The sequence below is a fragment of the Glycine max genome, chromosome 12 (genome assembly GCF_000004515.6).
Source record: "Glycine max cultivar Williams 82 chromosome 12, Glycine_max_v4.0, whole genome shotgun sequence".
Lineage (NCBI taxonomy): Eukaryota > Viridiplantae > Streptophyta > Magnoliopsida > Fabales > Fabaceae > Glycine > Glycine max.
Window position 1 is genome coordinate 33,418,142 of NC_038248.2, and position 22,304 is coordinate 33,440,445.

The following is a 22,304-nucleotide window of genomic DNA, read 5'->3' on the forward strand; positions in this document are numbered from 1 at the left end:
AAGTTTCTCTCGGAAAACTGCTTTTTCTAGGGTAGTATAAAATTTAATGTAAAAACTAAAATTACAAACTTATAATTTAAATGAAATTTTCTTTTCTATTGGTTCATGCTGGAAGCCTAAATATATTAAGAAATTAAAAACAAATCGACAGAGGAAAATTTGATGTAGAATTTAACAGTTCATACGAAGACTTTGTGCAGAGTATTATTATACTAGGTCTGGTCATTGATTCGATTTGGAATATTAGGTCATTAGTTGAATTGGTATAAACTGTGCGTATTATTAGATCTTTAAATCTACCTGTGAAAATTATTTTTCACATTTTACAAAATTGTGGTTCACGTCAAGTTATTAAATAGGTAATGGTTCATCCAAGTCTGATATTAAAGCTGATTCAACTCATTTCGGGTTGGTTCACGCTGACTCCATTGCTTAATTCGTACCAAGTCCAGTAACCTTTTTTTTTTTTAGTCCAGCAACCTACTAGTCACCGTGTCATTTATTATAAAAAAAAGGAATCATTGTTATTTTTTTTATCCATAGCATAATCACTAAGTATTAATCAATTTTATTAATCACTAATCAGAAATCTTCATTAACCATCTTTATTGAGATTTTTTAAAACATGTTTTCCATTCACAGGACTCAGCCTCAAAATGATAGAGTCGAGTACCATTTATAATTTGCTGGTATAAAAAGGAATCAAATGTTACTTGGAGATCGATATTCAATAATTTCTATTGAACTTCCGAACACACTACCGATACAATTACAACTTCCTACGTTAAATTCTCCAAATTGACATGATGTTAGATACAAACATCGAAAGTGGTCTTTTCCTGGTCTAGGACAATTCGTGATCCTCACGTGTTCACCTATTGTAATAACATTACTGATTTAATGTTTATTCAGAAAATTTTAAAATTGCAATTCGGTCCTCAACTCCTTGTGACACTTTTTCCTGAAATTGAAGGAAACTTCACCGAAACACACCTCCAAATGACTATATTCTAATTTCATGTTCACAGCCGCCTTTTGAATCCTATTGTTCCTTTTTGGCATCCCTCAGAGCCAAAGCGGTGAACAGAAAATAGGAGACAAAATATGCAGTAAAAAAAATTCAAATATAGAAAATATAGATATATGAGCTACAAGTTGGGAGGATGATAACATTAGTTGAATAAAAATTCCAAATTAGGAAGAGGAGAACATATCTTCATAACCTTGAAGGAATCATGATTTGGGATGTAGTAGCATCGTAATCAATGTAACTAGAGACATGGGTAACAGAGATAGAAAATGAATAAATATGTTAAAAACAGTGCTAAAAATGTTTGCTTGAATTTTAAAAAATGTTTTTAAAAACAAGTCCAAAATTGAAAACAAAATAGTCAGTTTTAGTGCTTTTTTGAATCATATTGAAAAATGTTTTTGAATCATATTGAAAACAGTTTTAGTACTTGGAGATGACATCAATGCCTCCAATTCAGTGGTGATTCAAATGTTTCAGTGGCTTTGTACACTTTGCGGTTCGCAGGCAGTGGTCGAAGCTCCAAGTAGAAGATGACAGAGTGATGAAGATGATTTAGATTTGACAACATAGATGATAGCTACAACAACTGTGACAAGGTGAGGAGTAATCTAGTAGTGAAGTGAACCAAACCAAAAAACAACATGAATATCAGGTCTGCAGGCCAGGAGCCAAAAAATATCAATTAAAAACTGGGATAATACTCATTAATCAGCACGCACAAGCATAAGAAATCCAGATAAGTTAATAAAAAAGAATGGTAAAGAAAAGAAAACAGGCAAAACAATGATACTGAGCAAGTAGCAATGGTTTCAAGATGATGTACAGCAAGAAGGCTTGTTTGTGTTGGGTTCGGGTGCCCCCCCAACTGTGATAGTCTTGCCTTCTTTAATAATATTGGCAGCAGGGTCATTGGAAGAGAGTGATTTCTTACTGATAATGCGGTATATCTCTGCAAGAATAGTCTGGAAAGCATTCTCAACATTAGTTGCTTCAAGAGCGGAAGTCTCGATGAAAGAAAGGCCTTCCTTCTCGGCATAACCCTGAGCATCCTCGGTGGCAACAGCTCTGAGATGCTTGAGATCAGTCTTGTTCCCGATCAACATGATGACAATGTTAGCATCGGCGTGATCCCTTAGCTCCTTGAGCCATCGGCTAACATTTTCGAATGTGGTTGGTTTAGTGACATCGTAGACAAGAAGAGCTCCAAGGGCACCCCGGTAGTAGGCACTCGTAATTGCTCTGTATCGTTCCTGTCCGGCAGTATCCCATATTTGAGCTTTCACAGTTCTTCCCTCCACCTGCCACAAAGCATATATATATATATATACACACACATATATTATTATATCAGTATGCTTACAAATACCACCAGAACCATACTTATGACTAGGCATAGGCAGAGGATAAGTAATTGCTATTGTTGTTGTGCACTGATGCATGTAATGCCATTGGATACAATAGCTTTTTGGATTTTGTGTTGTTTAGTGGGGTGGGAATTTTGTTTTGAGAAGGTTGATGTAAAGTACTTTGGTTATGGTATATTAATATGCGGTAACCATTGCTGATGCTAAGTTGGACATCTATCCTTTGTATTCGGGAGGTGAGCACCCATTGTGCACTTCTATATATATATATAAATTGCTGATTAAAAAAAAAATGATTAGGCATAGGCATAGCCACTTCATTTCCATCATAAAAAATAAATGCATGCGATTAAATTAAAATAGACACCAACATCTGAAAAATAAAAATATGGCGAGTGAAGACAAGCAAAGGTAATAGCTAGGTAAGCACAATGATGCGAGCGAGGGGTAGGAAATCAAAGTAGAATTCCAGACATCTCTTGATCAGATCTGGAAGAAAAGAAAGACCTGAAGAGTGCGAGTAGCGAATTCGACTCCAATGGTGGACTTGGATTCGAGGCAAAACTCGTTGCGAGTGAATCGGGACAGGAGATTGGATTTTCCAACACCAGAATCACCGATCAGTACAACCTTGAACAGATAATCGTACTCTTCCTCTGCTCTCCGAGCCATCCCCCCTTTTCTTTTCTTTTAATAACAAAAAAACCCAACCCAACACGACACCGATTGTGTTTCTGGATGTGTTGCAGCACACAACACAACACAACAACCGAACTGAATAACAAAGACAAGACAGAGAAAATAATTGAAAGGAAAAAGAAATAAAACCCTTTTCTACCGGATTGCCCCTTGCCTTCCACTCACTTTCCTTTCTTTTATCATCCCTATTTAGCATTCAGGGTTAAATTATGTTTCCTTTCATGTAAATATTAAAATTTTCAACATTTGTTTATATGAAATTTTGAGTATATTTTTTATTTTTATAAGATGTAAATATGTAATTTTTTTATTTGAGGTTAAATTCAGACAATTCGATTGCAGAACACATTGGATCGAATCTTTTAAATCTAGTTTCAACCCAAAATATCATATATTTAGATGTTACAGTACTACTAAAAACATACTTAAAAGTTCGTATGAACAATTTATTTCAAATATTTTAATATTTATAAAGATAAAAAAATATATTTTAGTCTATATTTAATTACCCTTTTAATATGATTGGTGTTATTTTATTTTTTTACATTTATTTTACATATTTTAACCAACATTTAATTATCCTTTTAGTACAGTTTGTGTTATTTCTTTTAGCACACATATTTTACATTTTCAATTTTATAATTATAATTTTTTTATCTTTGTTATCTTTTTGATTGAAATTACATATATAATTCATTAAAGACAATTATATCCAAGTCAGGTATAATCACTATAAATAATAAAATTTTACTTTTAATAGTTAATGCAATTAGATATCTATTGGATATTATTAGTTAAACCAACCACCATAAATTAAGGGTTTGTTAAACAATCAAGATGCTTGTTACAATAATAAGAAACATGAATATGATATATATCATCTAATATTTTAATATCAACTAAATGATTTAATTAAATTTCTTATCTCTTTCTATCTGTCATTCTCAATCTCTTTAGTTAAATTCATTTTTTTAAATATTAATGATTAAAAATGACAATACATGAGATATAAATGATTTATTATTAATCTAAAATATAATTTATATGTTAAAAAATTATCTATTATAATATCATTTATATAATGATAAATATTTATTTATATATAAAATAAACATTTATGCAGAGAATAAAACATTATTTTTTTTAATTATTAATTTTACTAAAACCAAGGGCGGTGAAGGTGGCAACAAATAACCAGAGGTATATGCCAAAACAGGTTGAAATACTGAGTTTGATGGTTTGTATTTGGGCTTATGAAAACAAAGGTTGGGTCCAGCCCTTTTAGGGTTTCGTCAGAGTTATAAAATACCTAATTCATTTCCTCTGTGCCGCTTTCTTCTTCATCGTCGTCGTGGTCGTGTCGCAGCAAAACCAAGCCACCCACTAACTTGTTTGGTCCAAGACATGGCTCTGGTGAGTTTCCTTTCTATTCTTTTTGTTTTTCGGCAAATAACAAATTTTTATATGAATCTGAATGGAAATTGGTGTAGATCCTGCATGCTACCAAAACAAACAAGAATGCCTTCAAGACTCTGATTGCGGCAGAGTACAGTGGCGTCCAAGTGGAATTGGCCCCTAATTTCGAGATGGGTGTCTCTAACAAAACTCCTGAATTTCTCAAGATGAATCCTATTGGAAAGGTACTGTGTAATATGGCTATGCTTTGCTTGTTCCCATCTTCTTAATCAATCAAAATCAAAATTTACTGCTTCTCCTTTCAGGTTCCTGTTTTGGAAACGCCCGATGGTCCAGTCTTTGAGAGCAATGCAATCGCTCGTTACGGTATGTTTCTTTCTTTCTTTCCATTTCACGCTTTTCCTTTTTTAATTTTATCTTCATTTTTGTGATTTTCTCTTTTCAGTTGCTCGACTAAAGGGTGACAACGCTTTGTTCTCATCTTCTGCCATTGATAATGTAAACTATACTCTTCCATTCTCATTTCCACGCATCGTTTCTGTCTCCCAACTTGATTTGATTTGATTTGATTTTTCAGGCCCACATTGACCAGTGGATTGATTTTTCATCCTTGGAGATCGATGCTAATCTCATGAAATTGCTCCTACCAAGACTTGGATTTGCCCCATACCTTCCTCCAGTAAGCTATTGCTTTGTACATTCTAGTCTTGAGTATCCATATGTTGCATCATGTATGTCCAATTCTGAAATAATACGTCTGCATGAAGGTTGAGGAGGGTGCAAATTCTGCGTTGAAGAGAGCATTTGAGGCCTTGAACACTCATCTTGCCTCCAATACTTACCTTGTTGGCCATTCTGTTACCCTTGCTGACATCATAACAACATGCAACTTGTATTTAGGATTCAGCCAGCTCTTAGTTAAGAGCTTCACCTCTGAGTTCCCTCACGTTGAACGATACTTTTGGACCTTGGTCAACCAGCCTAACTTCAGAAAGATTCTAGGTCAGGTTAAGCAAACTGAGGCTGTTCCACCTATTCCATCGGCAAAGAAGCCTTCCCAGTCTAAGGAATCTAAGCCCAAGCCTAAGGATGAACCAAAGAAAGTGGCTAAACCAGAGCCCAAAGAAGTAGCAGAACCAGAGGAGGAGGCACCCAAGCCCAAGCCCAAGAATCCTCTTGATCTTCTTCCTCCAAGCAAGATGATCTTGGATGAGTGGAAAAGACTCTACTCAAACACCAAGACCAACTTCCGGGAGGTTGCAATCAAAGGTATAGCTATTCATTCTATTATGATGGCATGGATATGAGATGCATGTCATTTTAATCCTCCTTTTAAATTTTAATTTTGCAGGATTTTGGGACATGTACGATCCAGAGGGATATTCTCTGTGGTTCTGTGATTACAAATACAATGATGAGAACTCAGTTTCCTTTGTTACATTAAACAAGGTTGGTGGATTTCTTCAGAGGATGGACCTGGCTCGCAAGTATGCGTTTGGAAAGATGCTGGTGATTGGATCACAGGCACCATTTAAGGTGAAGGGGTTGTGGCTCTTCCGCGGCCAAGAGATTCCACAATTTGTGATTGATGAATGCTATGATATGGAGCTCTATGACTGGACCAAGGTTGATATCTCTGATGAAACTCAGAAAGAGCGCGTCAATCAGATGATCGAGGATTATGAACCATTTGAGGGAGAACCTCTTTTGGATGCTAAGTGCTTCAAGTGAGAAACAAAATTTTAGTCCCTAGTCAAAATGCTGATTTTTGTCGTGTGTCTTTTTCTTATGTCTTTGGTTTCTATCCTATTTCTGTTATAGCTGTTTTGGTTGGGATCTTCAACACTGAAACTTAATGCTTGATTTTGTTACACATTATCTTTTATGACTATAGCAAGACCAGTATACAAATTTATTTATCTGTGGATGTGTGTATGAATTTCAATATCCTCACGATACGCGTTTCGCGGGGATCAAAAATTAAAAAAATATATTTGAAGTAGCATTTTCAAAATAATGAGATTATGTAAATAGTTTTAAAAATATTGAATATTGTGTCATTTTAGTCCTTGTGAGGTAGTATATTTGAGGACTGTTTTGAAGGATTTTTTAAATATTTGGTGGACATGTAATATAATTTTTTTAATATTTAAGAGATTATTATTTGAGGGACTATTTAAGAAAAAAAAATGCTTTAAGATATAATTGATTGTTTATTTTAATAAATTCCTACGAATATTATGTCACGGGGCTTCAGTCTTGGGTGGGTGGGGTACTTTAGGGGTATTTGGTTTGATTGTTTTCTGTTTCTATTTTTAGTGAAAACAGAAAATGGGGATGAAAATATGTTTAATTGGATTTTTAAAAATATTTTCAATGAAAATAAGAGACAGGAAACAATCAGAAAATGAAAACAATAAAATTTTATTTTTAGTATTTTCAGTTAAAACATAAATTTTATTTTGGGTAAAATAAAAATACGATGATAAGAATATAATTTTAAGCAAATATAAAAAAATAAATAATATATCATAAATTTTTAATATTTTTATTATCTAAAAACAGAAAATAAAAAATTAAATTTAACATGTTTTCAGAATTCTAATATTTTAAAAAATAAACTAAACACATTCTTAATGTTTGAGAGGGCATGTTTGAAAGCGCTGGCGTTAAGCATTATTTAAAAAACAAAAAATGATAATACAATGAGTGAAAATTTTTAAATAAAAAGTGAATTTTTAAATAAATTGTGATCTTTCAGTTAATGATAAGGCTAACTATACTTCATTTTGCCTTGTGAAAAGTACGATCCTATCAATGGTAAATAAATGACCCTTTTACGCTAAATTTCGAGTATTTTTTTCTGGATAAAAATTTAGTTAGTTGAATTTTGAGAATTCATCACAATACCAATAAAGTTCTTATATCTATAATTATATTCCTCTTCTTTTCGACTTCGAGTACGACATGATGATGTTTTTTATTGTAACTCTCAATTTATATTATTACACAAAATACAAATATATGAATTAAAAAATACAAAGCGAAAACAAAGAGAGTTTAATTGTTGAGTTGGAAGTGTGATTTCTATTTATTTATTTAAGTGTTAATAAATTAAAAACCATTTTAAAAATTAGAATAATTTTTAACAAACTTATCATATGGTGTGTTATTAAATATTTAAAAAATTAGAATAATTTTTAAACAAACTTATCATATGGTGTGTTATTAAATAAAAATATTTAGTTAAATTCAGAAAAGAAAGAAATAATGAGAAAAAAAACTTTTGATGGAGTTATTTAAGTATTTAACTAAACTTTTAAGGTCAATATTGATCAAAGAATAAATTGACCTGTACCTGAAATGTATTTATTTTAAACATTAAAAAAAAAATTGGAAAGCGACGAATTCAAAAGAGAATGTAATAATGTATGAAATGAAGAAGGGGAAGAAGGGAAAGGTCCATTCAACATTATTGTCATTCAGAGAAGAGAAGAGGTTTTGCATCGCATCGCACAGAGATGAATTCAATTACAAGAAGCGGATCGCTTAGTATCATCCTCGTTGTTTTCTTCTCTTTGCACTTCATTCTTGGTTCGTTCTCTCCTCAACCTAACCTTTTTTTTTTTGCGATTCAATCTATGCTCTAGGAAACCCTAAATTTGCATTTTATTTTTTGCGATAAACATGACTGCACCCAAATAAACGTTGTATAATATTTCCCCGCTTAGGTTGAAAGTGGTTTCAAAGCGTGTCTCATCCAATTTTAATTTCCTTTCTAGGTTTTTCCGACGACTCATCACCTGCTTCAAAAGATGCTACAAAGACAGAACCTCATGCCGGAAGAAGCACTAGTGCTATAGTTATCATTGTATTAATTGTGCTTGTGTTCTTTTCTTTGTTCTCCTTTGTACTTTTTAAGCTGTGGCGGAAGAAGAAAAGGGAGGAGCAATATGCTCGTCTTTTGAAATTATTTGAAGAGGATGATGAGTTAGAGCTTGAGCTTGGCCTAAGGGACTGAGACTCACCTTTGGAATTCAACATCTTCAAGGTTCCTTCCTATTCCATCTTCCTTTGATCACTTATTGAAATCTGTCAACCTTCCTATTTACATGCCGAGTTTTTTAATGCTCCTGCTGCTGCTGTCCATATACTACCTTTCAATAAAGAATTTAAACTTTAGGTGTAATCCCTTGTGGGCTTTTGGTGTTATACTCCAATCAAAATTCGAGTTTCACTTTGGTAATTGGCAACCTTTATTATGTGAGTTACGGAGCCAAAATTTTGATTGGAGAACAGTATTAAAAGAATGTGAGGTAATGTACCTACGTTTTGCCTTTTTGTTATGAACAAAACTTAGCTGCAATGTTATGAACAAAATTTAGCTGCAATACCTTAGATGCTTTTCATGTTGTATTCTAATCAAAATTATAGTTTCTACCGTCCTCTAATATGCAAGTTACTTAGGTGAAACTTTATTTTTGATTTAAGAACAATATCAAAAGCAATTAAGGTATTCTACTTAGTTTTGTCCTTTTGTTCTATAGTCTTGAAACATCTTTTTAATATTTAATATCCTTCTATTCTTAGTAATTCTGAGGAATATTAGAAAAATGGTTTTGCTAACCATTGTCCTAAAGTATAATATTTGAACATCTAAAAGTAGTTTTTTTTTTTTTTATTGGAACGTATAACATTTAATACTACCTTTTTATCTCTACTATGATTTCCTATTAGTCATTTTACATATTGACTCCTTATCAATTGCCCCTAACATAATCATTAACAAAATTGGTTATGAAGATTTAGATTTATACTTCAATTAATTTAAACATCCTTATTTGTGAAATATAGTAATCTTTTTGCAAAAAAAAAAAGGCGAAATTACTCTTTGGCCCCTTATGTTAAATTCTTTATTCAATTTTACCCTTGATGAGAACCTTGGGAGAGCCACACCAAAAAAGCTAGCTGTGTAGTTGGAGAGCCTAAAGCCTTGTAAACCCCACACTAAAATCCCATACTTCCAATGAAGGACTCAAGTCCCATACCTTGAAAATGCATCCTAATGTGCCACCATGCTTTGCAGTCCCAGTGCCTATGCTGACTGGCTATGCACTAGCCTCCTTTGACTAGTCGCAGGCAAACACTGCAATGCCAACATCACCTCCCACACTGCTCATTTGCATCTGAGAGCCATGGTGGAAGTCTCTAATACCAATTGATAAGAATCTTGGGAGAGTCACACCACAAAAGCTAGTTGTTGTGGTTGGAGAGCCCAAAGCCCTATAAACCCAACACTAGAATCTTATACCTTGCAATTGGATCCTAATGGCCCCTTGTGCTCTTTTATTCAAATCAGTTCTTTATGTTGTGCCTTGGTGACTTGTTGGTCATGGGTTCGAATCCGGAAACAGCCTCTTTGCATATGCAAGGGTAAGGCTGCGTACAACATTCCTCCCCCATACCTTCGCATAGCGAAGAGCCTCTGGGCAATGGGGTACGAAGTGAGTTCTTTATGTTTACAAACATTAACAACATATGCCAAAATATCACTCTTCATCCAACGCTGTTACTAATATGCACACGTATCTGTTAACTCCTAATTGGACTGATTATTTGGCTGGTGATGTGTGTTTATACCTGACTACCAGATTGTCTTTCTATTACATTCTCCTTTTCTATGTGACCTTTTGAGCATTTTTTGTCTCTACCTCACCTAGTCTCACATACATAGGCACTGCCTTGATTTATCCTCTTAGGTTCACAGATTCAAGGTGTTGATCCTCTCAGATAGACACATACAGCTCACACCTCTTCACACACAAGCACCATTTCAAGCCACCAGCACAACCAACACTCTAAAGCTGGGACAGTGTGTGTAGATGTTCTAGGTGGCCCCATACACATTGGTATTGGCAGTGGTGCTAAATAGGCTTGCTTTCTGGTGCCTTCATGGCCTTGAGGACTTGGATGCTGCTGTGTGCCTCTATCCAACCATTAGGCCAAGCTTCTTAACATTCACAACCAAGCAACATAATCAGTCTAATTAAGGAGTTAATGGACATATGTTTTGGCAAATGTTAACACTTGTAAACATTAGGATGGATTTGGTAAAAGAACAAAAGGGACCAAATTGAATAAAGACATTAACATAAGGGACTGAAAGAGTAATTTCCTCCGTTTTTTTTATTGATGTAAGAATTGGAAGTGACTAATGGGATATAATTGGTTGTTCAGAAATAATCTTGTGATGATGTCTTTCTCGTCATTTGTTGTTCAATTATTACTATTAGGGTTATAGGGTGAATCCTGGCACAACGGTAAGGTTCTTTACTTGTGACCTCTTTTTAGGTTCAAATATTGGAAATAACCTATCCCACTTGTATGGGTAATGTTTCGTACATCTACCCTCTCCACACCCCATTCGGTGGGGTCACAGACTGTGTCACCTGAATTTTTTTAGGTTTTATATTTTGAAGGGGAGTGGTCTATTTTTATAAGCACACATTTATGGTAATTATGTCATAATACCCTTGAATCTTTTGATTGTAGGTTTCTGCGAGTTTTATTATTTTGAAATGGGTTATGCTAACAAGTGCAAGGACACTTGTTAAAATTAAAAAATCGAAAATATATGATAAAATGCACACAATATTACAGTACTTTCAATTTTAGATCCTTAATAAGTGTCCTTGTAGCCCTTGTTAGCATTTGCCTTTTAAAATTTTTGCTGCTTGCCCAAGACGGATACGACGTTGGACTGAGGTTAAGACTTTTTTGGAGACAAGAATCAATTTATTGTTTGTAATGCTATTCATTTATTTTTCTTTTCATGGATATTTGTTTATCTACAAAGTAGAAAAAGAGAAGGCTATTTTGCAGTGATTGGATGGTGTCATCAAGAGTATGATACACCTGAAATTTGTTGATATGTATGATTTTGTAGTCTTGACATGTTTTAGGTAATATATGATGTACATGAATGAATGGCTTGTTATATTTCGAGGACATTTGCTTTCAAAAATCATCTAGGCTTTTTTTTATTGTAGTAATATTGTCGGCAGTTATATTTTTCTTGTGGAAAGATGTTCAATGCATCCATAAGACGGCCAAGTTCGTTTTCATCCTTGAATATGAAATAAAGCAAGGGGCATTTGACCATTTCTTTTATACTTGAAGTCCTTACGTAAATTTTGGCACTAGCAAAGAGTATAACTATAGAGTATTTTATTACAAAACTAACTGATTGATTTTAACAATTTATATATGCCTGTGGCTTTATAAAAGTCAATTTTTTTCGATAGTACTCGAGTACTTGTTGTAAATGACGTGATGATAATGGGGATTTACGTAATAGGTCACAACCTTCAACAAATGTACAAAATGCTAGATATAAATTTAGCTGTCTTAGGTTGAACCTTTTTTTGTTATGTTACATTCGCAATTTTCCCATTATTATACATTTGGCCCGGAGACTTTATTCCATAAGTTGAGAAGAAATTTATATGCTGTGTACAACTGAGCGTACAAATAAAGCTAACTCCGGGCTTCTATGTGGTGTAGAGGCAAAAAACATGGCACGAGCTTAGCTCTCTATCTCACTGTGTTGTCAATCTAATTTACTAGTGATTTATCTATATATTTGGTAGGTAAAAGAGGCTCGTACTCATGGTTTCTGTTCGTAAATTAGTATAATCTAGTGTCTTTAATTCCGCAATACTAGGCACCCAAATTATCTAGTACTTTCTAGACTCGTCCTCCTGCATAATGAGCAGCAGCAGTAATGCAGATGCTACAATTTATTTCAGCCAACTGTTATATTTCTATCAATAAAAATCAAATTACTTGTCAAAGAAATTGAAAATGCAAATTTTCAACGCATTTGTAACCACGCAACTCGTTCGAAATAGTACTTTAATTTATCCTTCTGGTAATGACTAACAAAGTGCTCTCCTGCAACATTAGTAAAGAAAACAGGATGAATAGAATTTCCATCCTCTAAAACAGCTATCCGTATAATGCCTTTTAAAAAAATAATCACACATAATCAACTATAAAATCATTACCACCATTCTAATATTTTTTTCAATTGAAAACTATAACTTGATTTATAAAAATTAAATCTAAACACAATACTTTGGGCTATTAGCAGTGTGACTTTCATAGTTCACATTCAAATTCCAGTAAATAATTAAAAGGATTAACTAAGTTTTTAATTTCTAAACTTTTTCTAAATTCAATTTTTAGTTTCTAATAATTATGATTTTTAATTTCTAATAACTTTTTAGTCTCTTAACAAAAGTTTGAATTCATTATATTATTTTATTTTATTTAATAAGATTTCAAAAACTAAAAACCTTATTGAAAAACATTGACCAATCAAAACAAAAGTTTAGGATTAAAAATCTTAATGAAAAAAGTTGAGGAACCTAGTTAAGCAAAAGTTTAGAAACTAAAAATCAAATTTAAAAAAAAATTAGAGACTAAAAACTTAATTAACCATTGTTAAAATTACAAATTGAATCGAGGATCATTGAACAGTGATGCCAAAAATATTCATATCACAATAATGAAAGACTCTCCATTTGCTGCTTATTTAGTTTGAGTCAATACCATGCATATGCATGTATATAATTTAATAATTTGATAAATGCAAAATAATAAATAAAAAAGAAGAAAGGAAAAAAGGTATTGAACTAGGAGTACGCTACCATAACCAAGTAGCACCTGCAAAATAGTTAATACTATAACTAAGCAAAGCGACAGTCAGGTTCTAGTGGCCAAAAGAATAGGCGTCAAGCGTAAACCATGTGTCATCCTGTGGAGATTGAGCCCAAGGGTGTGAAAAGTCTAAGAGATCATGTTTGCTATCATTTCAGGGTCATCTTCCTGTCTTGGCTCGTTTCATTCCAGTGCTGTTAAAAGGTGACATGCTTGGACTCATACTTGGGCTCATGCTTGGACTTTCCTCCCTCAAAGTACCATTGAGCATAGCCAGTTCCCTCAATTGCTGCTTCTTATAGTGATCAAGGGATTCATCCTGGCAGTGGCAGGTTAACGAAGATTAGCATGATAGCCCATGGCACAATTTATTTATTATGCAATAACACACACACACACACACACACACTATAACAACATATACCACAGGCTTCAAAAGATTCTCTAGTATTGCCACTGCATGATCCAAGCGAGCATTGATTATATCCTCTGGAAACTCTGCCTCCACCAACACATGCAATGGTTCTTTAAGGTGCTCATATCCGGGTTTCTCTTTAAGCTTTTCTTCCTATAAAGAAGAAGCAGTTGAGAAAAAAAGTTGTAAAGGTGGGGTGGGGTATAGTTAGATAGCAAGTAAGCATACCTTAATAGAATCCTTGACAGAGCCACAGCCCCGAATGTAAACCCTACATTCAGTCATGGCTTCGACTCTTTTCAAGGAGTTCCCACGAGGTCCGAGAATTCGGCCAACAAAATTATACTGCTGAGATTTGAAGGAGTGTAAAAGCTATTATTACATGAGATTAGAGTTGAAAAAAGACAATTTTGAAGCGGTATTGACATACATACATTTGGAAATTTGTCTACAGGGACATCAAGCCTGATAACTCTCTTGACTACAGGAGCAGGCCAAGCCATCATCCTTTGGGGATTTGGTTTGTCCTGCTGCACCTCAATTGCCCATCCCTCGAGATCCATAGGCCTAAAATATGGAGGAGGAGTGTCTGCTGCAGGCTCATGATTAAAGCCGCCGCCGCCGCCGCCGCCACCAACGGACATGCGTCTGATTTCTGTTAATTAAAGAGATTATGATGATGATGATGATGTAACCCTAAAGCAATTAAGCAATCAGGTGGAGGAGCATACCTTGGGTTAGGAGTTTGGTAGATTGTGGAAGAACTTGGAGAAAGGGTACCAACTTTTGCCTCTCAGCGAGTAGTTCGGCCAAATACCTATCGCGATCTGAAGAAGAAGAAGAAGGGCGAATGGGAGATGGCGGAGGAGGGAAGGGGAAATACATGCCACTCCCACACGGAATCCTTTCTCCCATGTCTCTGCAACCAAAACCTAGTTCACAAATAGATTAGAGAGTGAGAAAGAGGCTTACTCTTTACTCTCGGACAGCAAAGCACTACTACAGCCAGCCACACCACACCCACCAGCCTCTCTCTTTCTATATATATTCACTGCGTCTCACTCTTCTCTTCATACAATTGGCAAATTCTATCTTTCACCGCATTCCTATTCCTTTCTCTTTTTCACCCTTCCCTAAACAACACGTGCCTCCCTACTTCTTAATTTCTCACACCACTCCTAATCCTATTATGCTATAATTCAATACAAAATATTTTAAAACTTTATACAATACTTGTTTTCTCCTATACATGCCTAAGGTCTTTTTGGTTTAGAAGATCAAAATAAAATAATTTTTTTTAATCAAATTAGAGTGTAAAATGTATGACTTTCATATGAAAAGTACAAAAATTATCTTCTATTTATTTCATCTTATCTGAAATCAAACACAACCTAAGTTTGACCTTCCTAAAAAATAAAGTTTGAGTGTAACCTATTACTCTATTACTGATTGCATTTTTTGAGGTTTAACCTCACTTTAAAAGCTTTTTTGTCACGATGCTTATACAAAAAGTGGATGGACCTATTGATGGAAGGAAATTGTTATTTACACCCCTTAACATTTATTAAGGTTTTTTTTTTCATCAATACACTTTTTCTCTCCCATACTTTCCTAATATACACAGGTTTGTATGTTATTACCTAAAATACGACGCTCCTTTTTTAATTTAATTTTTATTTTATTTTTAAATTTATGTTTTAATTTAAATTATTAAAATAATAAAAATATTATATTATATAAAAGAAATTTAATTGATTTTAAAAATAATTTTTTATTAAAATAATTTTTATTTGTTTAAGAAAATGATGTTATTAAGTATAATTATTTTTCTTATATTATTTAATTTATACAAGACTATTTTTAGGTTAACATTTTATTTTTTTAAATCTGAATTTTGTCTAATAATATTTTTGCTTTAATAAAAAAATTAAAACTTTTAATATTATTATTTTACTAAATATAATTTATTTGTTTATGTCATTAGATTTTCTTTTTAATGATAATACTTTTTGTTTAACAATTTATTTATAGAAGAACATTATATTACATTATAAATAAAATACTTAAACAATCACATTTGTCTAAGGAAAGACTGAAGATGAAGGTATGTTGGGACAACCGTTTCTGTTATGGTTCTATTGTCAGTAAATTCCACATTTTTTTTTACTTTTCAGTTTATTTTCTTCTTCGTCAATCTCAGTAGTAATGCGAGTTAAAATCGGACCACCCTTTGTAGCCCTCTTTCTCTTGGATCAAGACCCCACTGATCTCCTTCATATTCTTTTCACATTAATTCATGAAGTGGGGATTGGGTCTCTGTTACAATAAATGTGTGGTTGTGTCTGTCGAATTCGTTTACAAGGTGTGTATTTGATTCTTGTTGACCGTTATTCATTGTCTCGGAGATGTCTACTCAACCAACCAACGATGACACCGATAAATGTCTTGTGGTTTTTTAACATGGAATTAATCGACTCAGACAAATTTGTAGTCATATGTCTCCAACGTTTTCCCCTCATCAAAGCATTGTACCAAAAAAAAAATTGGATAACTGATCAAGCCATTCAGCTGCACTTGCTTATTCGCACAGATATTCCTAAGATGTCACCCGTGCATTTTCTCCGTGTATGCATAACCTGTAAATATTCAATCAATCTATTACGTTATGAAATTTGATTCAAAGTAAAGAAGTTTAACAAAGAAATAAAATAGATTCTCACTAGTCAGCATGAGTGGTTTCTTCAAATGTTTGCAAATTGAGTTACCGCGAAGAAAATTTTGTGCAATGTGACGCAGGCAGAAGAAATGGGATGTGCCCTAAACCCATAAGTTAGTTGGGTTATTGTAGGCACTTATAATCGAGGGGTGCCTATTAAGCATTGATGCGAGACAAGTGTGATGACCTCTGATACTCTCTTGATAATTCATTTTTTATGCCTCTTTGACTTGCATGCGCTTAAGCTACACGTACAACCATTTTCATGTGATTTAAACACGAAGTTTAACCTTCTCTGGTCAAAATATATTGTTGTGCAATTAAAATGATATCTGATGTTGCATTTTTTTACTACTCGAATACATTGTGCTTTTTCATCGAAGGTCATGCCAACCTCGAGTGCACTGGTTGGTGGTTGTACATTATCTTGTTGCTGAATGAAATGGTGTCGATCAATATAGTGTGCTAGGTGGTCAAGGTTCAGGTCCACTAGACACCTAGGTTGGTGATATTGCAATAGAGGTAACGTTGGTCCGGCAACACCCTCGTCATCACTTTGGTGATTGATGTGATCACAGAACTGTTGATCCTTATCCTCACTAAAATCATTCATGTTTTCCTCATGAAATCATATAATGAGATCTTCGTTAGCGATGGGATGTTCATTTTGGTTGGATGTTTTTGTTTGTGGTTGTTGTGAGGGTGACATAAAATATTGTGATGAAATCGTACAACGGCCAAATCTGCAACACTAATGAAGGCACCACCTTCATTAGTAACAACACAAAAACTTTCATGGTCAACAAGGTCATAACCTTTACACAATTGTTTGAACTTGTTCACCAAAAACTAAACATTGAACCACAACAACATATCCAACATCTCCACTTTCGGTACCCCATATTTGAGTCAGGACAACGTTATATGTACACATCTTTTATTCTGCGAGATGATGCTGATGTTCGACAAATGTTCAACACTTTTTACAACAACCAACCACTACCATTTATGGAGTTATTTTCCATAATCTGTGACAATAATAACCCACCAAGCAACCAACATGACTCAACCTCCAACCTTGAGGACCTATAAGATGAATACGAGAGTTATTGGGTCAAAATCCATGGTAGTGATACTGACTCCTCTTCCAGGCTTGAAGGAAGTAACATGTCTCCATCCCACGAAACAATATTCAAACGGGATTGGTAATCTGGAGATGATTCATGTCTTAGTTGTTTCTGCTATAGGTTTTCATGTAGTGTCTTATGTCCGTGTTCAATGATCACTTTACGTAATAAAATAAATTGTTTATTTAAATTTATGTTAACAATTTTCAGTTTACCCACTTCTACTGTAGTAGGTGGCATGGTAACATAATTGTCAAAGTTCACAACACTTTGCAATTTACACTAGACTGTTTAAAAAATTAAATGTCTCACCAGTAAAATTGACATAAAATGGACAACTCAAAATCTCTTTTTTCACTCTGAAAATTATAATGGACATTTGTTGCATCAGTTATCAGGGAAAAATCACAATCCAACTTGACAATACTCTGTAATTTGCACACGTGTCAAAAAAATTAAATGTCTCACCAGCAAAACTGACATGAAATGGACAACTCAGAATCTTTTTTTTCACTCTGAAAATTATAATGGACATCTGATGCATCAGTTACAAGGAAAAAATTACAGTTCAAATTGACAACACTCTGCAATTTGTACATGTCTCTAAAAAATTAAATGTCTCACCAACAAAATTGACATTAAATGGACAACTCAAAATCTATTTTTTTACTTTGAAAAATTATAATGGATGCTACTGCATCAATTACCAGAAAAAATCAACATTGAATTCCAGAGAAGCCTTTAGCAGGAACACAATTCTAACCTTATGAGATTCCAATACACATCAACGGGGCAAGATGCTCATACAACTATAAATAACACCAAACACCCTCAATACAATCGCATAATTTCACACAACATACCTTCATAAACCAAATTCAATCTTAATACTATGACATTCTTAGGAGAAACTAACAGTCAGACCATTGCTAACTCGAGATTAGCCTTCATTTTTTCAAATAGATCAATCACTCACAACCAAACTGGTGTTTATTTTCAAAGTCATACACCAACACCAATGTGAGTTCCTAATGACTGTTCTTTTGAGACACTCAATAGTAGAATGCACAACACCCTTCAGCTAACCAACGATCAATTAGTGGATGAAATCTATCCCCGACAGTCATTCATAGATGCAGGTCAACAATATTTTTTTTTCAATCTCTACAATTGAAAAATGATGATGATGTTTACACAATGTTAATGTGCAATGAGCAATATTCGTGTGTTGGCCCTATAGAATTATTATGTATCAATCAATAGAATAGAACCCCAGATGATATACTCAACCTGCTTCAATCCATTATCACTCCTACTTATGATGCAATTTTGTATTACAACGGGGAGTGGAACATGCCACGCCAATATGGGTTTTTGGGTTACTCCTTCACTAGAACAAATTCGATAAGATTTGACATTCCTTTGGGATGTAGCATGGACAAACTCAAAGATTTAATCAAGCAAGTTGCACCTATGGGGTTCCCCCTTATGAAATTCACGAATCACAGGTGATCAGACAATTGTTCTTTTGACAACCAGGTCATGCTAAGTATTCAAAAAATTTAATCAAATATGAAATAACAAAATTGAAAAATGATGAAGACGTGCTAAAGATGTTAGTACAATCCAACTATTGGACATGATTCTGCCCAATAGAAATGTTAGCTATTTTTAACAAACCAGTAACCGAAATGGAAGAAGACATGTCTCCTCCACAACATCTTTCAGATTATCATTAGTTTCGTCATATTTGCGTTGCAATTGTATTCTTTTAGTATGTTTCGTTATTCTCGTCTATCATCTCACTTATCGCACTTTTAAATTTTATGTCTATTATATAAGAAAGATGTATCAATTATTTATTCATTGTATTTTTTAATTTTTTTTAATACTACTAACTAATTTTCTCATTTTTTAATTAACGTTCATAACAAAACAAAACCGTCAACGACACATAAATTTAGCTAAAAAATACATGCATCGTAACTAAAAATTATATTATAATTTTCTCCAATTTTATCATTTTCCTTTATCTATATATATCTCTAAGAAAATTAAAAAAAAAAAAGAAAAACCATGTTGAGAATTCAGTTTTGGGGACCCGAATTCTCAATATAAAATTACAATTTTTTTCAAAAATCACAGTGTAATTTCGCGTCCCCCCAACCCGAATTTATATTGTGAATAGTAAAATTGTATATTGGGGTAAATAATGGGAGGAGTTGTATATTTTGGTAATTATATATATATATATATATATATATATATATATATATATATATATATATATATATATATTGGGGGAAAAATTTGGTATACTGAACACCCAATGGTATACTCAACTTACTTCGATCCACTATCGCTCCTACTCATTATGCAATGTTGTATTACGACGGCAAGTGAAACATAGGCGATTTTTTTGGGTTATTCCTTCACTCGAACAAACCCAATAAGATTTCAATTTCTTTCGGGATGTAGCATCGAAAAACTCAAGGAGGTCATCAAGCAAGTTGAGCCTATAGGGGTTCCCCTTATGGAATTCATGAATTACAATTGGTCAGACAATTGTTATTTCCACAATTAGGACATACAAAATATTCAGAAAAATTAATCGAGTAAATAATAGTGTTGATAACCAATGAAGACGTGTTAAAGGTGCTAATAGAATTCAACTATTGGAAGCATTTTTGTCCAATAAAAATTTTAGCTACTTTTAACAAACTAATAATTCAACTATTGCAAGAAGACATGTCTGTTGTACAACAACTTTGAAACTAAGATTAATTTTGTCATTTTGATGTTGAAATTGTTATTGTTATTATATTATGTTATCTTCATTTTATTTTGTTATGTTTATTATGTTTTAAATTCATTTTATTATTTTCAATTGTTATTTGAGAGTTTTAATTTCTTCAAAAGTCTTATATAAATTAAATATTATCAATCAAAGTCTATTATCAATTTAGTCTTGTATAAATTAAATAATATAAGAAAAATAATTATACTTAATAACATCATTTTCTTAAACAAATAAAAATTATTTTAAATCAATTAAAAATATTTTTATATAATATAATATTTGTATTATTTTAATAATTTAAATTAAAACATAAATTTAGAAATACAATAAAATTAAAAAAAAAAGTGTGTCAGTACGAAAGCCAGAGTGGCCAGTCTCGACTTCTCAAAAGTGAGAAAAAGGGGTGTATATTGGATAATAATATACAAACGGGTGTATATTAGGAAAATATTTGGGGGGGGGGGGGGAGAATGTATTGGTGGAAAAAAAAAACCCATTTATATTAATATGCTTTTCATTTGTATTTTTTTTTTCAAAAGTATCTTTTTTTTAGACAGTGATTTTCGAAAGCTAATTTTCAGCAAGAAAAAAAAAAGGAATGGGATATCAATTTTCTTTCCATTGTTTTGTATTTATTATGTGTTATATACTCACTTTCTTAATTTATCTAGGAAAAACCTAGGAATAAATAAATAAATTATGAGAATTTATAAATAAATAAAAAGTTGTAGGAATAAAAATTTTGTGGATGCATGGGCATCCCAACAATAACACATTACACGTATTGTATAATCCACTTGGATCGCTTAATGGCAAAAATATTTGTATAGCATGCATGAAATCATAATTTGTCTACCTATCTATACATTAAACAGAGAAATTAAATTACATTAATTTTATATTAAATGTTAACTTTATTGATTTAATTGTTAAACAAAGACACAATGAGTAAAATATGAATAGATTCAATTAATTGTAAATTTTTAATATTTTAATTTAATATGTATTTTTTAATATACATTTTATTTCTCTATTTTAAAATAAATTTGCACACAAAATTTTATAGATAATAGTAAAAATAATAAAGTTTTTATTGTATATGTGTGTAGTAGTGAATGCACCCGCAACAACTTAATTTCATTAGTGTACACAATTTAAAGAAAAAAAATGTACCTAACATGTGCATTTAACCTCTATATGAAGTAAAGACTTAAATTAACATATAAATAAATATAATGAGGACACTTACAACAACTAATAGTGTACATAGTCCCAAAAAATGCATCTAATATCTGCATTTAACCTTTGTATGAAGTCAAGATTTAAGTTAAAGGATAAACAAACCAACACTTAATGTGTGTACTTGCAACAACTTACTTTAGTGTACATAATTCCAAAAAATTATACATATTGTATATGTGCATTTACATCATGAACTAGCTTAAAATACAATACCTAGAAAACCCCGAATTATTACTGTTGTCTTTGAGTAGGAATGGATTTCATGGTCATTGGCTTGTTGAAGTATATCATTTAGTAGGAGGTAGTGGCAGTGGAAATGGAATGAGACTAGATTCCACTAACCTTTTTTTTTAAGTATATCCTATAAAAGGAGGTAGTAGCAATAGGAATGGAGTCACTCATAAAATGACATATTTTCATTAATATTTGGTGGCCTAATTAAAACGGCTAAAAGTAGTTGCAAGGTAAGTGAAGCCTTGCGTAAACACCATGATTCATTTGTAAAATAAAATAAACATTAATCAATAAGTCGCAAAAGCACAAATATCCAAATAAAGACATAAATTTGTAATAGAAAACCATATAGAAAAATGTTGGCCAAAACCAATAAGTATAGATTGAATAATTATGACTTAGCACTCATACACTACATGCCCAATGATTGCATGCTTGTCAAGCCCAATAACTATAATGCCCTTAGTCAATTTTTGTTATACTATGTGTCTAATGATGCATGTCTTTTACTTGAAAAGTGTGATTAGTTTTTCCAAA

General features: G+C 32.8%; 3 protein-coding genes across 4 annotated transcripts; 1 reads left to right on the forward strand and 2 right to left on the reverse strand.

The window, feature by feature from the left end:
* Nucleotides 1–1,820: 1,820 nt before the first annotated feature.
* LOC100797258 (ras-related protein RABA2a-like) lies at nt 1,821–3,168 on the reverse strand. Its single transcript, NM_001253101.2, is given in 2 exon segments — nt 1,821–2,331; nt 2,905–3,168. Coding segments are annotated over 2 exon segments (654 nt in total). The 5' UTR covers nt 3,070–3,168; the 3' UTR covers nt 1,821–1,842.
* Nucleotides 3,169–4,333: 1,165 nt separating this feature from the next.
* Nucleotides 4,334–6,526, forward strand: EF1BGAMMA2 (elongation factor 1-gamma-like). Its single transcript, NM_001316878.2, has 7 exons — nt 4,334–4,509; nt 4,587–4,736; nt 4,818–4,878; nt 4,958–5,010; nt 5,090–5,191; nt 5,280–5,781; nt 5,864–6,526. Exons 1-7 carry the CDS (start codon nt 4,501–4,503, stop codon nt 6,241–6,243), a joined length of 1,257 nt encoding a protein of 418 aa, NP_001303807.1. The 5' UTR covers nt 4,334–4,500; the 3' UTR covers nt 6,244–6,526.
* Nucleotides 6,527–13,053: 6,527 nt separating this feature from the next.
* On the reverse strand, nt 13,054–14,725 carry LOC100796731 (KH domain-containing protein At1g09660-like). Of its 2 annotated transcripts, none has more exons than XM_006591814.4 (5): nt 14,380–14,725; nt 14,083–14,303; nt 13,877–13,993; nt 13,658–13,801; nt 13,054–13,552 (listed from the first exon to the last, which is right to left on the reverse strand). In XM_006591814.4, the coding sequence occupies exons 1-5, from the start codon at nt 14,561–14,563 to the stop codon at nt 13,394–13,396; spliced, it is 825 nt and encodes a 274-aa protein (XP_006591877.1). In that variant the 5' UTR covers nt 14,564–14,725; the 3' UTR covers nt 13,054–13,393. The 2 variants fall into 2 exon arrangements, with proteins under 2 accessions (XP_006591877.1, NP_001239952.1); NM_001253023.2 differs by having other exon boundaries at nt 13,877–13,996; nt 14,380–14,661.
* Nucleotides 14,726–22,304: the final 7,579 nt, after the last annotated feature.